The sequence below is a fragment of the Sapajus apella genome, unplaced genomic scaffold, assembly GCF_009761245.1.
Source record: "Sapajus apella isolate SASKATOON/1434 unplaced genomic scaffold, GSC_monkey_1.0 scaffold194, whole genome shotgun sequence".
In the NCBI taxonomy this organism is placed as follows: Eukaryota; Metazoa; Chordata; class Mammalia; order Primates; family Cebidae; genus Sapajus; species Sapajus apella.
The window spans coordinates 74,080-87,463 of NW_022437134.1; the positions used below are offsets into that span (position 1 = coordinate 74,080).

The window sequence follows — 13,384 nt, forward strand, 5'->3', positions numbered from 1 at the left end:
TGAGCCATGGCGCCAGGATTATTTTCCAGATTTTCTACAGTGAACATATGTTGCTTTTATCACCAGAAATGAAGAGTTTAAAAGGAGAAGAATGAAAAGGAACTTCCCTGGGGAAACAGCCCCAGTGGAACCCAAGCCCCTCCAGGGTGGGTTCAAGGGAGCGGGACACTAGGCTGACCCTGGAAGATGACCCCTCCTGGTGTCCAGCTCTGCTGGGAGAGGCCCTGCCTCCTGCTCCTCCAGCAGGAAGTTCAGAGAGCCCGGCAGACCACAGACAAATCACAGACACAGGAGGCTGACGGTGGACGCCGCTTCCCCCCCTTGCCCTCCCTCTGCCGGCTCCGGGACAGTTAGGAGCAGAATTTTGCTAAGGCAGCGAGATTTTGTAGTGGGGGTTAGAGAGGTGGGCTAGAGCAGAGCTACCCTCCCCAGGGCTTGAACTTGACAAGGAATGGAAAGAAACGTCTACCCAGACACAAGCACGATCTGTTTATTTCTGGCCAGAAGGCAACCAGAAAGCAAGTGCTTTGGACCAACAGCCACACCCTGGGACACCTGAGCTTACACCCCAGCCCTGGCAGCCTTGAAGGGAGCTGTGGGTGTCGCCCAGGGCCCAGCTCCTGCCCCCACCCTGCCCTGCTCACCCCCAGCCCCTGTTCCCCTTCCTAAAGAGCAGCCCCTGCCTGAGAGCTCTAAGGAACAACTTGTTCCTCATCCACAGGGTCCTCCACTAAGACCCCCAACAACCATTCTGGGGCACCCCCGAATATTCCACCCCTCCTCCCAGTATTCCACCCTTTCTCCCCGGGACCCCCCACATCCATCCTGGGGCACCCCAGCATATTCCACCCCTCCTCCCCAGGCACCCAAGGGGCATGGGCACAGCCAGGAGGCCTGTCAGGAGGGCCAGCAGCGCCCCCGAGGCTTGTCCCCAAGGGTGGGCGGCTGGGGGCCAGCAGGCACGTTCTCTAGGACATCATGTAGGGAGAATGTGCAGAAGGAAATCTCCTCATAGGAGGTCCTGGTCCCGCTCTCAAACAAGCAGGCAAAGACCAGGTCCCCGCCAGGAGCCGGCCCGATGGACGCCAGGTCGGAGTAGCCGCTGGGGCCCTCATAGACCACCCAGGGCCCCGTCCAGCTCTTCGGGTCCAGTGGGGACCGGCTCAGGCGGATGCCCATGTGCAGCCGAGCCCTGCGGCCCACGGGGTGGGAGTACAGCAGCCACGTGGTGTTCTGGGGCGCGGTGGCGGAGGGCAGTGGGGGCACCAGGGTCCAGGACCCCACATCTCCAATGACCCCAGGCCTGGGGCCGTCACCCTGAGGCTGCGGATGGCTGAAGAGCCCTCCAGGCACCTGGCCTCCACGGGGGTCTCCAGCAGCCTCTTCAGGGGGTTCACGGACTCCAGGACGGAGGCGTGGAGGGTGGGGGGCGCTCCCGGGGCCCACTGACCATCCGTCATCCTGTGGCCTGCTGGGGGTGGGGGCTAGGAAGCCCACGATGCTGCCCTGGCAGCCCCAGGCGGTCTCAGGCAGGGTGGCCACGTGCTCTGCGGGCAGGAAGGAGGTGCCCTCGTCGGTGCTGAGCGCCTGCACGCGGCTGCCCAGGGGGCTCCGGGCGTTGCAGTAGAGGAAGCTGCCGGCCTGCCCCCCGTCCACCGCCGCCAGCTGACACTCGCCTGAGCGCAGGTTGGGCACGAGGCCCCCGCAGCGCCAGGTGCGGCCGTGGTCATCACTGTAGAAGGCGAAGGAGTGGGGGCTGGTCCGGCAGATCTTGCCAAAACACTCGCGACGGTCCACGCGGTAGGTGTAGGCGGGCACCAGCAGGCGGCCTGAGGGCAGCTGCACACCGTGGCCAGGGCCCACTGCAAATGTGGCCCAATCTGTGGAGAAAAGTGAGGGTGGGAGGTGCTGCTGGTTACCCGAGGTGGGGGATGGAGGGAGGCACCGGAGGAAGGGGAAGGAGGGGTTGGTGCATCGGGTCAGTACGGCCACTTGCCAACCGCCCTCCACACAACTCATCCCAGCCGCCCTGAGTCCTCCCAAGCTGGACAAGCCTCTCACAGCCCTTAGCAGGTGCCCAGGAATGCATGCGTCCTGGCTCCTCAGGCGGCCAGCCCCAAGACCAGGTGGACAGCACCCAGGGAGCCTGGCAAGCGGTGCTCACACAGAGAGCAGAGGGCAGCAGTGGGCATGAGGCCCTGCGGCAGAGTCCCTGGGTCAGCCATGTGTCTGTTCCACTCCCTGGTGTGGCTCCCACATGCCAGGGTCAGGTAGCCACAGAGGACAGGGTGGAGGGAAAGCTGTGGGCAAGGCCTGGCCAGGCTCCAGGCAGAGTGAGAAGGGAGTGAAGGGGAAGAGGAAAGGGTAAGGGGAGGAGGCTGTTGGTTTGGGGGCTAAGAGACACCTTAGCGTCCAGCCCTCTCCTCTGCAGATAAAGGCATGACCCGGGGGGATGACAGTCCTGCGTCAGCCATGCCTGCTCCTGACCACCGGGTGCTGGGGGGATGACCAATGCCCATTTACCTGGGACAGGGGGCACAGGACAGTCCTGGGGAGAGGGATGGTTGGTCCCCTTGTGGCTGGAGGCAGGGGCAGGGGTGGGCAGAATGGAAATTTCCAGCTGGAATCTCCTGTGTGGACCGTGGCCAATCAAAGGGACCCAGACCGGTGCCCTGCCTACCTGCCCTACCCACCTACCGTGCCCACCTGCCCTGACCACCTGCCCTGCTCACCTACCCTGCACGGCACTGCCGATGGCCTCCTCGGTGAGGTCCCGGGCGCTGCCCCACGTGAGGCCTGCGTCATGGCTGGTCACACAGCAGAGGCGCGCGGCGTTCCTGCCCGTGGTGATCTGCACAGCCTCGGGTGTGTGACCCAGCACCGCAATGAAGAAGAGGAAGACGGTGCCCGTTCCAGCGTCGTGCACGGGGCAGGGGTTCATGGACCGGTGCTCCGCCAGGGCAGCCGTCCCCAGCATGTGCAGGGCACCCCACTGCCCAGAGGAGGAAGTGCCACTGGCCAGGATGTCCAGGGACCTGGGTGCAGCCCCTGCAGGGCACCTTGGGAGAGCTGAGCCTGGTTTGCTCATCTCCACCTTGGCCACCCACCTGCCTGCCGCCCAAACAGACCCTGCCCCCCAGGGAATGCAGCCCCAGCCAACCCAGCCACTCACCTGCACGGAGCCCTGGGCCAGTGTGCCCCTCCTCAGCACCAGGCGGTGGGCATGGGCATCATCGGGGCTCAGCCGCTGCTCCACAAAGGCCAGCAAGGTGGGACCGGGGGGCACGGGGAGCAGCGAGGGCACGCGGTAGGTCAGACCCGTCCTCTCCCGCTCAAAGAGCACTGTCCTCGCAGGGGTACGAGGGGACTCCATGCTCTGCGGGCCACAGCAGGGCCACAAGTCAGCAAGATGGGCCCAGGGAGCCCCATATTTGCCCCCCATCTGGATTGGGGACGGGGCTCTGGAGGTACAGACAGCCACAGCCTCTTCCCACACCTTGGCCTCTTCCTGCACCCACAGTGGGGTCAGCCCTGTTTCTGACTCCCTCACCCCAAATCTGGGGCATTCCCTCCCCCACACTTCTCACAGCCACTGCACCCCAAATATCTGTGGAATCAGCCCCTTCCCCTCTCAACACGGCTCTGGGAGCTGACCCTTGGCCAGGATGGTTGGGGCCAAGGTATAGGGGAGGCTGGCCGGAGAGCCCCGGGGACCCTGTGAGCCATATGCCCAGAATACAGGGTCATCCAGAATTCACCCAGCAGGAGGGCATGTGGTTAATCCGGACACAAAACCTCGAACAAGGAGGAGCTCCGTGTCCCCATAATAGAGGCCACTGCAAACAGAGTTACAGAGGTGTGCCCATAGGAAGCTTTGGGAGCCACGGGGCTCTCTGGGGACAGGGGACCTGCCACTTCCTAAACCTCATCGGGTGGCCCAGAGCCAGGGATCCTGCAGGGGACAGGCGCTGGGTGACCAGACCCCATCCACAGGCAGCTGGCCCCACAGTGCCCTCACCCCACCCCTAGTGCTCCCCGCCTGCAGAGCCCTGACCCGAGGAGCACCTGAGAAGCACCTTTGGGAATCAGAAGCCCCAAGCTGAGTGGGGCTCAGGCAGCTGTTCTGAGTGTTTGCTCCCAAGCAGCGCCCACAAGGGCAGGGCCTGGGTTAGGGGCACACATGGGGTCTACTTGCTGCAGGCAGGACCTTCCCAGGGGCCTCTCGGTCTGACTCACACAAAGGCAGGCTGAGCGGGGCATAAGCACGCACAGCCGGGTGCGGGGCAGCGGCAAAGTTGTGGACAGGTGGGAGCGCCCGTGCCCACCATGCAGGACATGGAGCGGTCAGAGCCACGGCCAGCCACCCAGGCAGGGCACACGGGGCACTGGATGGGAGGGGAAGGGAAGGAGGGAGGCGGGACATGGCCTGCTACGACCGGGACCTAGGCACACTCACGAGTCCAGCGGCACCCACAGGTGGAGACCGGGATAAAGGCGAACACTCAGGTAAAACCCGGGCGGGACTTGCCCCAACGCCTGAGGCCCAAACAGACACCGCCACCTCCAGCTACCTCTGCCCCGGGCCGCCGTTCACAAAGGCTCTGGGCGAGGGCAGCCAGCCGGCCTCTTCCTGCCGCTCAGCCCCGCACCAGTCTTGTGGCTTCTGAGAGCAGCTTCCTGTCCCCAAGAAGCCCCTGGCTCTGCTCTCAAAGGACAATTGTGGCCAAGTGGGAAGCAGGTGCGGATGCCACGTGTCCCTCTGGGCTGAGCAGGCACAAGCAAGACATTCTCTCAGCACTTGGCTCACTCCCCGAGGCCTGGACCACAGGAGCAGCTGCAGCACCCCTGCAGACCTGAGGCCTGGCCCACCCTGGGGACAGAGAGGGAGGGAAGGAGCCTCCAATAACAGCTGGTCACTCCCATCATTGCACGGAGGGGAAACTGAGGCCCACAGAGGGGATAGGGCTGCCACACATATGTGGCTTGGGGTATCCTTGCCACGGCCACGGCCTGGGTTCCACAGAGCCTCTGTGTTCTCGGGAGTCCCTCCGTCTCAGAGGCCAGCCTGCTCAGTGTGGCCAGCTCGGCGCATTCCAGGGGTTTGGCTTGATTGGGACAGCTGTGTCCTGACATTAACCAGTGCCCCCTGCCCTCCCTGACAGGGCCCTCCTCGGGGGTATGGAGTCACAGAAGGGGAAACTGAGGCCCAAGGAAGATGTGACCTCCAGGAGAACCTGGCCTTCTGGCCCCTGGACCCCTAGACAGGTTGTAGGGGGTCACTCTGGCTCGACAGGGGGCCATCACTGACACCCCACCCCTGGCAGCCAGTCCTGTGGGGCACCCCCAGAGCCCTGAGGTCAGCCCAGGCCCTCTGCACACACCCTCTGGGGTGAGCACTTCTTGTCGTGGGACCGCTCAGATGCAGAGTAGGACCACCTCGGTGAGGGGCTTCACAGTCACCCAAAGCACGAGGCTCTTTGCACAGAATCTCAGCAGGGGGTCTCAGGCGGCTCTGACCCTCAGCCTGTACTGTGAGCGTCCTGTGCCCTGGCCAGGGCAAGGACTCTGACCACCTGGTGCAGCGTCCCTGGCCAGCCCCCTGCACTGGGCCCCTCACAACCGGTCTGTCTCCGTGCCATGCCCTGAATCTGCCCCCAGGAACCCTCAGTGTCACACCCATCCTGTGGGCCAAGAAACTGCTCCATTGGGAGACACGTGTGGGACCCTTGCTGTAGGGCCCCTCGGGATCCATGCAGCCTGCCCCGCGTTTGAGAGGTGAGGAGCCACCCGGGGCCTGGCAAGGAGACTCATCCAGCACCCCCAGACAGAGGGGCGGCCAGCGGAGTGGATGCCTGAGGTGCGGGTCCTGGCCCCGAGCACCAAGGTAGAGGGTCCGGGCGCGGGGAAATGCACAGCGCGGGGACTCACCAGCCACCTCCGGAAGGCTGCAGAGCTCATCATGGGTGGCCGCCTCGCCTGGTCCAGAGCAGAGACAAGGACCCACTGTGCAGGCGGCAGGCCAGGGAGCTGGCAACGCCCCAGGGCGACGTCAGGACCCTGGAGCCTCCCATGTGGCACGGCTCCACTAAAGCCCAGAGCAGAGGCATGGGTGTAGATGGGCACCCAGGAGCCACACGACACCAGAGCCAGCACAGGTGCCTAGGACCCAGGGCTCGCTCTCCAACAAGGGCCATGCTGAGATAGGCCCGGCTGTGGGGCCAGAGTCGGCCTCCCGGAGACACAGGGTCTGTAGCTCCTGAGGCGCCACCGGGCAGGGGGGCTCCGAGGGCAGGGCCTCCCTTGGCACAGCACAGCCCTCGAAGCGCAGGACATGCCTCGCTGGGCCCCAGCTCTGCAGCCACGCTCCTGGCAGGCCAACACCCCGCCCCAATGTCCTGTGCCTCTCAGGGCCCAGGTGACCCCTCCCCAGCACAACCACCCCCGCAGGACTCCTGCCAGCCCCATTCTTGCCGGCCCGACCCAGGCTGCCATTTCCAAGGCAGCCTTGGTAACTGATGCTCACATGACTGCTGCCCAGGCCAGAATCTCAGAGAAGGCCGCGGGTCCTGGTGCACTCTGAGGGAGGCAGGCTCCGGGGGCTCCCTGGGCCCTGAACACCTTCCCTCTGCACTGTCCCTCCATCCCCTGCGAAGGGCGTCCACAGCCGCTTCTGAAACCTTGGAGGCTGCGGTGGGAGACAGGCTGAGGGACAGCAGGAGTTCATGTGGTTTCCAGGCTGAGATGAGAAACCTGTCATCCCTCCAGGTCCCGGGGGCCTGAGGGGATTTACTGGGGGGAGCTGGGAGGGGGCCAGGGAGGACATGGGAGAGAGGGAAGTGGGAGGGGTGGGCCCCAGCTCCTCCCGAATCTCCTGCATGGCCCCCGTGGGCCAGAAGTGGTGTGTGGCATGCAGGCAGCTCCGCCATGGCACACATCCCTCCTGCTCTTAGCCAAGAATCCTGGGGCAGGGGCAGCTGGGTGGGAAGGGACAACATCCCCACCTCTCAGAAGCCCCACCCCAACCAGAACCAGGCGGCCATCTCCCTTTTCCCATCCCCCAAGACTGGTGGAGTCTGACAGGGCCACCCCTAAGCACCCAGGCTCACAGGGAAACGGGGCCTGCAGGCCCCCACGTCATCTGGCAAAGGCCGCTCCTCAGCCACCCTGAGACAGAGGCAGGGTCTGGAGCAGAGCTGTTTAACCAGGCTGTGCCCACAGAGCGGGGCAGCATCTGCCCCCTACCAAATAGCAGTTACAGCCCCGCTGATTCCCCAGATCCCTGATCTAATACCTACTTACTCTAAGGAGGAAAGAGACTTTCTCCAGACAGAAGGGGGCAACAGATTAAAGAAGGATGGATCCAACGGCCAGTTGGAAGAATAACAGCACCACGGCTGCTGGGGGCAGCAGCTGTACAAGCCGTACATGAGGCCACTCATTCAGGTCAAGAGTCGCTTGAAAAGATGCTGGGCCAGTACTTTTACATCTCACACTTTGCAGCCTTGACCAAAACTGTGGCACAGCGATGCATTACATGTCGGCAACACAACGCGAGGCAGGGTCCAGTTATTCCCCCTGGAATTCAAGCTTATGGAGCAGGTCCGCTTGAAGATCTCCAGGGAGACGTTACTGAAATGCCCAAGAGTGGGGGACATAAGCATTTGTTGGTCCTGGTGTGCACATACTCTGGGTGGGACTGAAAGAGCCCATGAAGTAACCTGAGTGCTGCTTGGAGATCTTATCCGGTCTGGACTGCCACTGCACATCGGGGCAGACAGTGGACCACCATTTGTGGCAGATTTAGTCCCGAAAATAGCAACAGCCGCGTATCACCTGGAAACTGCACACTGCCTACCGACCTCAGAGTTCCGGAAAAGTGGAAAAAAAATGAACCAGACCATCAAAAACAGCTTAGGGAAAGTGTTCAGGAAATAAGATTAGAGTGGGTGCAGGCACTTCCCTTGGGGTTATTCAAAATTAGAGGCACCTCCTTTAGGAAAAACAGGATATTCCCCTACAAAGTCTTATACCATAGGCCCCCTCCCCTACTCTGGGCACTCCTGGGAACTCCTCGGGAGTGGGGGGAGATTGAGTTAGGATGCTAGCTACTAGCCCTAGGGAGAATCGCTTAGGATACTTCAACCTGAGTAAATAACAAATGTCTTGTAAGCCCTTTTCTCCCAGCTCACCCTTTCTCACTAGGTAATCACGTGTGGATAAAGGACGGGAGTACAGCCCCTCTAAAGCCACAATGGAAAGGACCTCAGACCTGGTCCTGACCAATCCCACAGCTGTGAAGGTAGAGGGATTCCCAGCCTGAATCCACAGCCGTGTAAAAACCAGCAACAGCTGAGACTTGGACCAAGGCAAGGACTGCAGAATCACCTTAAAAAGGACAACAGGCCCTGCTCCAGCCACATCCCGGAAGCTGGCTGGTCCACGCATGGCCGAAGCATGAGGAGATTCATCGTGGGGCTTGTTCTTCTTAATACTTGGACTTGCACAGCAGGAACATTAACTAATTTTGAAGAATGCCCCAGTATGTACACCAGGTAGGGCGTAAAAGTTACTCTTTTGTCTTGCAGGTCTTATAAATGTACGGGGACACAGAGGGGAACCTGTTTATATAATGGTACTCAATATAAGGTGTGTAATCCGTGAGATGGACAGGTAGCTGCTTTTCCTCCTTTAGGAAAAACAGGATATTCCCCTACATCATAGGCATCATTAAGCCCTCTTTCTTCCTGTTATCTGTTAAGATAGGCGAGCTGTGAGGGCATTCAGTTTACTCCGCTAGGGAGAAGAGAGACCTGAAACTAGGGAATTGGACAGATGATGAGTGGCCACCGGAGAGAATTATTGAGTACTATGGGCTGGCCACATGGGCTGAGGATGGCTCATGGGGATACCGGACCCCTATTTACAGGCTCAACCAGATCACCCGGTTGCAGACTCTTTTGGAAATACTAATGAAACGGGCAAAGCTCTGTACCTCTTGGCCCAACAAGAAACTCAAATGAGAAACGCGATTTATCAGAACCAACTGGCCCTAGATTATTTGCTAGCAGCCGAAGGAGGAGTTGGGAAAATTCGGTCTAACCAACTGCTGTCTGCACATGGATGACCAGGGGCAGGCAGTGGAGGATACTGTGTGAGACACAACCAGACTGGCACACGTGCCTGTACAGCTGTGGCACGGGTTTAACCCTGAGTCCTTATTTGGAGGTTGGTTCTCATGCTTGGCAGGATTCAAAACCCTCATCCTAAGTGTTCTAATAATAATAGGTGTTTGTTGACTGCTCCCTTTTCTACTGCCCCTGTTCCTTCAGATGAGGGGATTCATCACCACTGTAGTTAGCCAAAAAGTGACATCACAAGTGTATTATATGAAACATTATCAGTCGGTTTCTTCAGAAAATCTGGAAAGTGAGAATGAAAGTGAGACCTCTCACTAATATTGTAAAGTGGTGAGGGTCGCAAAGGGGGGGATGAAGAGGAGACCCAGGCATCTCAGATCAACTTCCCCTTTTCATTCCTAAGACTGCAAACTTCCCCTTTTCATTCCTAAGACTGCAAACTGAAACCCTTTTCATATGTAATTCCTAATACTGTAAACAGAGACCCTTTTCATATGTTAAGCTATAAACCTAAGATTCTTCCACGTGTAACATCTAAAGTATAGGCCTATGTAAAGAAGGAACCTTCCTTTGTTAGGCGAGCTTGGATATTAGGCAAATGTGCCACTTGGCTCCCGGCCGAATAAACTCCTTCCTCCAATACTCGGTGTCTGAGAGCTCTGTTTCCCGAGGCCGCTCCTGCAACAGCTGGACTTCCGGAATAAGCAGCCAGGCCCTGGGTTTGGCCGGGAACGTTTTGATCTCCGTGTGACCTGCCTTCTCATTTGTGGTCTCTTCTGTCTTCTGGGACTCCTGTCATTGGCCCGTGGGCTCATCCAGCGCCTGCTTTCCCCTTACCCGGCGGAATGCCCTACTGTGCCCTCCCTGGAGGGTGGCCTGAAGGGGTCCCTGGGCTGAGTGAGGGAGGGTGGCCTGCAGGGGTCCCTGGGCTGAGGGGTGGAGGGTGGCCTGCAGAGGTCCCTGGGCTGAGGGGTGGAGGGTGGACTGCAGGGGTCCCTGGGCTGAGGGGTGGAGGGTGGGCTGCAGGGGTCCCTGGGCTGAGTGGGGGAGGGTGGCCTGCAGGGGTCCCTGGGCTGAGGGGTGGAGGATGGCCTGCAGGGGTCCCTGGGCTGAGTGGGGGAGGGTGGCCTGCAGGGGTCCCTGGGCTGAGTGGGGGAGGGTGGCCTGCAGAGGTCCCTAGGCTGAGGGAGGGACGGTGGCCTTTCGAACGTGCTGCCAGGTAGGTGCGTTTCCTGGGTGCTCCAGGCACTGGCTTGTCCCCATGTGTGCACCCCTTTACCGGTTAAACTTCCCCCACCCCCGGCAGCCAGGATCACGTCCTGCCAGCAAGGAGGCTCTGCCTCTCCAGATCAATGACAAAGACAGTGCCCACAGCTACCCTCTGGCATCACACCCGACACCACCTCCAAGGCAACAGTGGGTGTGTGGAGCCCCAACCACTCCCGCCTCGTTTGGCGAGTCGGATGTCCTCTTCTCCACCGGCATTTGTGACCGACAGCAGAGGCCGTGGAGTTGAGCTCGACCTCAACCCGTCTTTTGAGCAGCTGTCCCATTTCTCTGTGGAAAACGTCCTTCCATCAGAAGTAAACCTCCTATAGCCAAAGATGGGAGCTGTTTCCACAGGCTTCCATCACTGGCTGCAGGGCTGCGCCTGGGTCTTTGCCGCACTGCCTGTGCCTGCGCATGTCTCTGGGACCAGCACCTTGTTGACAGGGCTGAGAAATCCAGAGGAGACACTCTGAGTTCCTCCGAGAACCCACAGCCCCAGTGCCAGGAACCTCAAGAGAACCGGGGTCACGGGCATGGAGTTCTGCCCAGCAGCGTGCTGGCCTGTGGTCAAGCATCCCTCACTCCCCCGCCTTCGTGTTCAGTTCTATTCGGTGAACTGAGGCACAGCCTCGGGCCAGGTGGGGCTTCCACCTGGGCTCAGGACCCTCTCTGGGAGGGGTCTGGGCGGATCGCGGAGGTGGGGGGGCGGCTCTTCACTGGGGTCTCCGTCCTCTTCATTTTAGAGCAGGGGCCGGCCAGCCTGGGCTTCCCAGCTGCGGAGACAGGGGCTGGCGTCAGCTGGAGGCCCCCGCCCCCGCCCCTGTACGCTCCCCGCTCTACGGGATGTTCTTGGGGGGCTTCTCCGGGAACTGCAGGGAGTACAGGTGGGCCATGTACTGGAGCTCGGGCGTCACCAGCCGCTGACACACGCGCTGCGTCCGGTTGTCCAGGCCTGGCCTGAGGTTGTAGCCCAGGATGTCGGCCGCGCCGGGCTGGTACGGGCGCAGGCCCGGGTCGTGGATCTGCGTCCGGTTCTGGGGCGCGCCGCCGTCCTGCAGGCACAGGACCGCGAGTTCGCGCCTCCGCGCCCGGAGCCGCGCCACCTCCCCGCGCAGCCGCCGTGGGCCCAGCTCGGCGCGCAGCTGCCCCCAGAGGCTGCGGTTGAAATGCTGGTACAGGCGCCAGTCCAGCGCGCACCAGCGCTGCGCGCGCTCCCGGGTCTCGGGCGCCAGGCGGGTCACGGAGCGCGCGCTGCGGGAGTTGAGCCTGAAGGCCACCACGTCGTCCAGCGCCCAGCGCAGCCGGCGCCGCAGCAGCACCAGGGACTCGTCCAAGTGCTCGGCAATGAGCACCAGCTGGAAGCGCTGCTCCACCTCCGCGATGCGCGCGCGCACGTAGCCCTCCTCGGCCGGCGCGTTGGGGTTGAAGCCGAAGTCGAACCACATGTTGTTCTTGGCGTAGACGTTTCTGAGGAGGTGGCTGTCGTTGTAGAACGTCTGCGGCGAGGCCAGGAACGCGTCCAGGCTCGGGGCGCGCTGGAAGGCGGGCGCGTAGGTTTTGTAGTAGATGAAGGAGGACTCCAGCTGGAACACGGGGTTTCTCAGGATGGAGAAGTAGAAGGTGTCGTTGGGCATGACTTTCTGCACCTGCGTGGGGACCGAGAGGCGGGCTGCAGGCCGCAGGCCGGAGCAGGGTGGCCCACCTGCGGGGAGCAGGCGCGCCCTGGCCACACCGCCCAAGCAGCCCCCCATCCTCACATCTGCGGAGGGACCTGGGCCGGGCGCCTCCTCGTGCGGCAGCTCCGGAAGCAGACCAGGGCCACATGCAGGCCCTGCAGCCCAGTCACTGGTGCCCGGGTGCCCACAACAGGGGCCAAGGACGCCAGGAAGGGGCCTCAGGAGGAGGAGGCCGTGGCCAGAGCGGGAGGCGGGAGGCGGGAGAGGGAGCGCCCATTGGCATCTGGCGGCAACCCAGAGGCCTCAAAGGGCGGAATGCCGTGGTGCACAGACACCACACGAAGGGCCCTCCACGGGCCCCTGGCACAGGGGACCTTCAGCACTCCACCAGCTGCCCACAGGCCAGGGTGACACCCACCTAACAGACAAGGAAAGTGAGGCCCGGAGAAGCCCAGTGACCCAGGTTCCCCACAGGGTGAGTCTGGACTCACCTTCTCTTGCACCCCCTCAGAAGTCCCGGAGGTCATATCCCACCGACAGAAAGTAAAGTCATGCAAAAAATCACGCCCAACTACACGGTCTGCTTTTCCATCCTCAGAAACCCTGCGTGATGGGAGGCCTCCTCTCCTCCCTGCCCCTACCTTCTTCCTTTCCCCCTCCTCCCAGACCTTCCTCTTCCCTCTGCCCCAAGGCCCCCACCCCACAGCACACCCAAGCTGCCCGGCTCTGCCCGTCACCACCTGGTCTCCCTCTGGCCGCACCTGAACACCTAGCCCCTGCTGGCCATTTGCCACAGAGCGCTGGGGTGCCCCTAAAACACGCGTGCCTGCCCACAGCCCTCCCACCCACACTCCCTGTCCTGCTTCCTTTGTAAGGAAGGTCAGGGGCGGCCTGGGGGAAGGCCAGCTCTATGCTGAGAACCCAGGGACTGGAGGGGGTCCTGCAACCACAGGTGTGAAGGTCATAGGGTGAGGAGAGCTGGGCCTGTGCAGAAGCAGAGGGGGCCACAGAAGGAAGGCGCTGGGGACACCCTTGGGCAGGGGCTGTGGGGCTCTAGGTCTCGTTCCAAGAGCAACTTCAGGCGACAGACCGCCTGGAGGGGCGGGGGTTGGCTCAGCTGGGTTTGTGGTCCAGGCCTTCCCCATTCCTCTCTGCATGCCCCGCCCCCAAGCCTTACGCCACTTCCCTCCAGCCTCCAGGCTACACCACCCGACCCCGCAACCACAGTCAAGGCCACTGCCCGCCCTCCTCCCCTGCAGGGCCCACCTTCCTCTCCACAGGCCCCGCCCTCCTCCCCCGCAG

General features: G+C 61.8%; 2 protein-coding genes across 6 annotated transcripts in view; both read right to left on the bottom strand.

The window, feature by feature from the left end:
* On the bottom strand, window positions 1–6,358 carry NEU4 (neuraminidase 4). 4 transcript variants are annotated; one of them, XM_032269502.1, is made up of 4 exons: window positions 5,929–6,358; window positions 3,173–3,376; window positions 2,737–2,992; window positions 1–1,880 (listed from the first exon to the last, which is right to left on the bottom strand). In XM_032269502.1, exons 1-4 carry the CDS (start codon window positions 5,959–5,961, stop codon window positions 898–900), a joined length of 1,476 nt encoding a protein of 491 aa, XP_032125393.1. In that variant the 5' UTR covers window positions 5,962–6,358; the 3' UTR covers window positions 1–897. The 4 variants fall into 4 exon arrangements, with proteins under 4 accessions (XP_032125393.1, XP_032125395.1, XP_032125394.1 ...); XM_032269504.1 differs by lacking the exon at window positions 5,929–6,358 and adding an exon at window positions 4,457–5,908; XM_032269503.1 differs by lacking the exon at window positions 5,929–6,358 and adding an exon at window positions 4,451–5,908.
* A 3,471-nt stretch (window positions 6,359–9,829) lies between these two features.
* Window positions 9,830–13,384, bottom strand: part of GAL3ST2 (galactose-3-O-sulfotransferase 2) — a 28,077-nt gene continuing 24,522 nt past the window's right edge. For both annotated transcript variants that reach the window (XM_032269566.1, XM_032269569.1), the window contains one exon: window positions 9,830–12,052. In XM_032269566.1, the coding sequence (XP_032125457.1) occupies window positions 11,243–12,052 (810 nt within the window). In that variant the 3' untranslated portion in view covers window positions 9,830–11,242. The remainder of the gene's footprint in view (window positions 12,053–13,384) is intronic.

Excerpts from the sequence above, each read along its gene's own strand:
- NEU4 (XM_032269501.1), bottom strand. The coding sequence starts at position 3,442 with ATGGGGGGCAAATATGGGGCTCCCTGGGCCCATCTTGCTGACTTGTGG. Across the intron at positions 2,993-3,172 it reads TGGCCCAGGGCTCCGTGCAG|TGGGGTGCCCTGCACATGCT; the intron begins GTGAGTGGCTGG and ends TCCTCTGGGCAG. Across the intron at positions 1,881-2,736 it reads CATCGGCAGTGCCGTGCAGG|ATTGGGCCACATTTGCAGTG; the intron begins GTAGGTGAGCAG and ends TTTTCTCCACAG.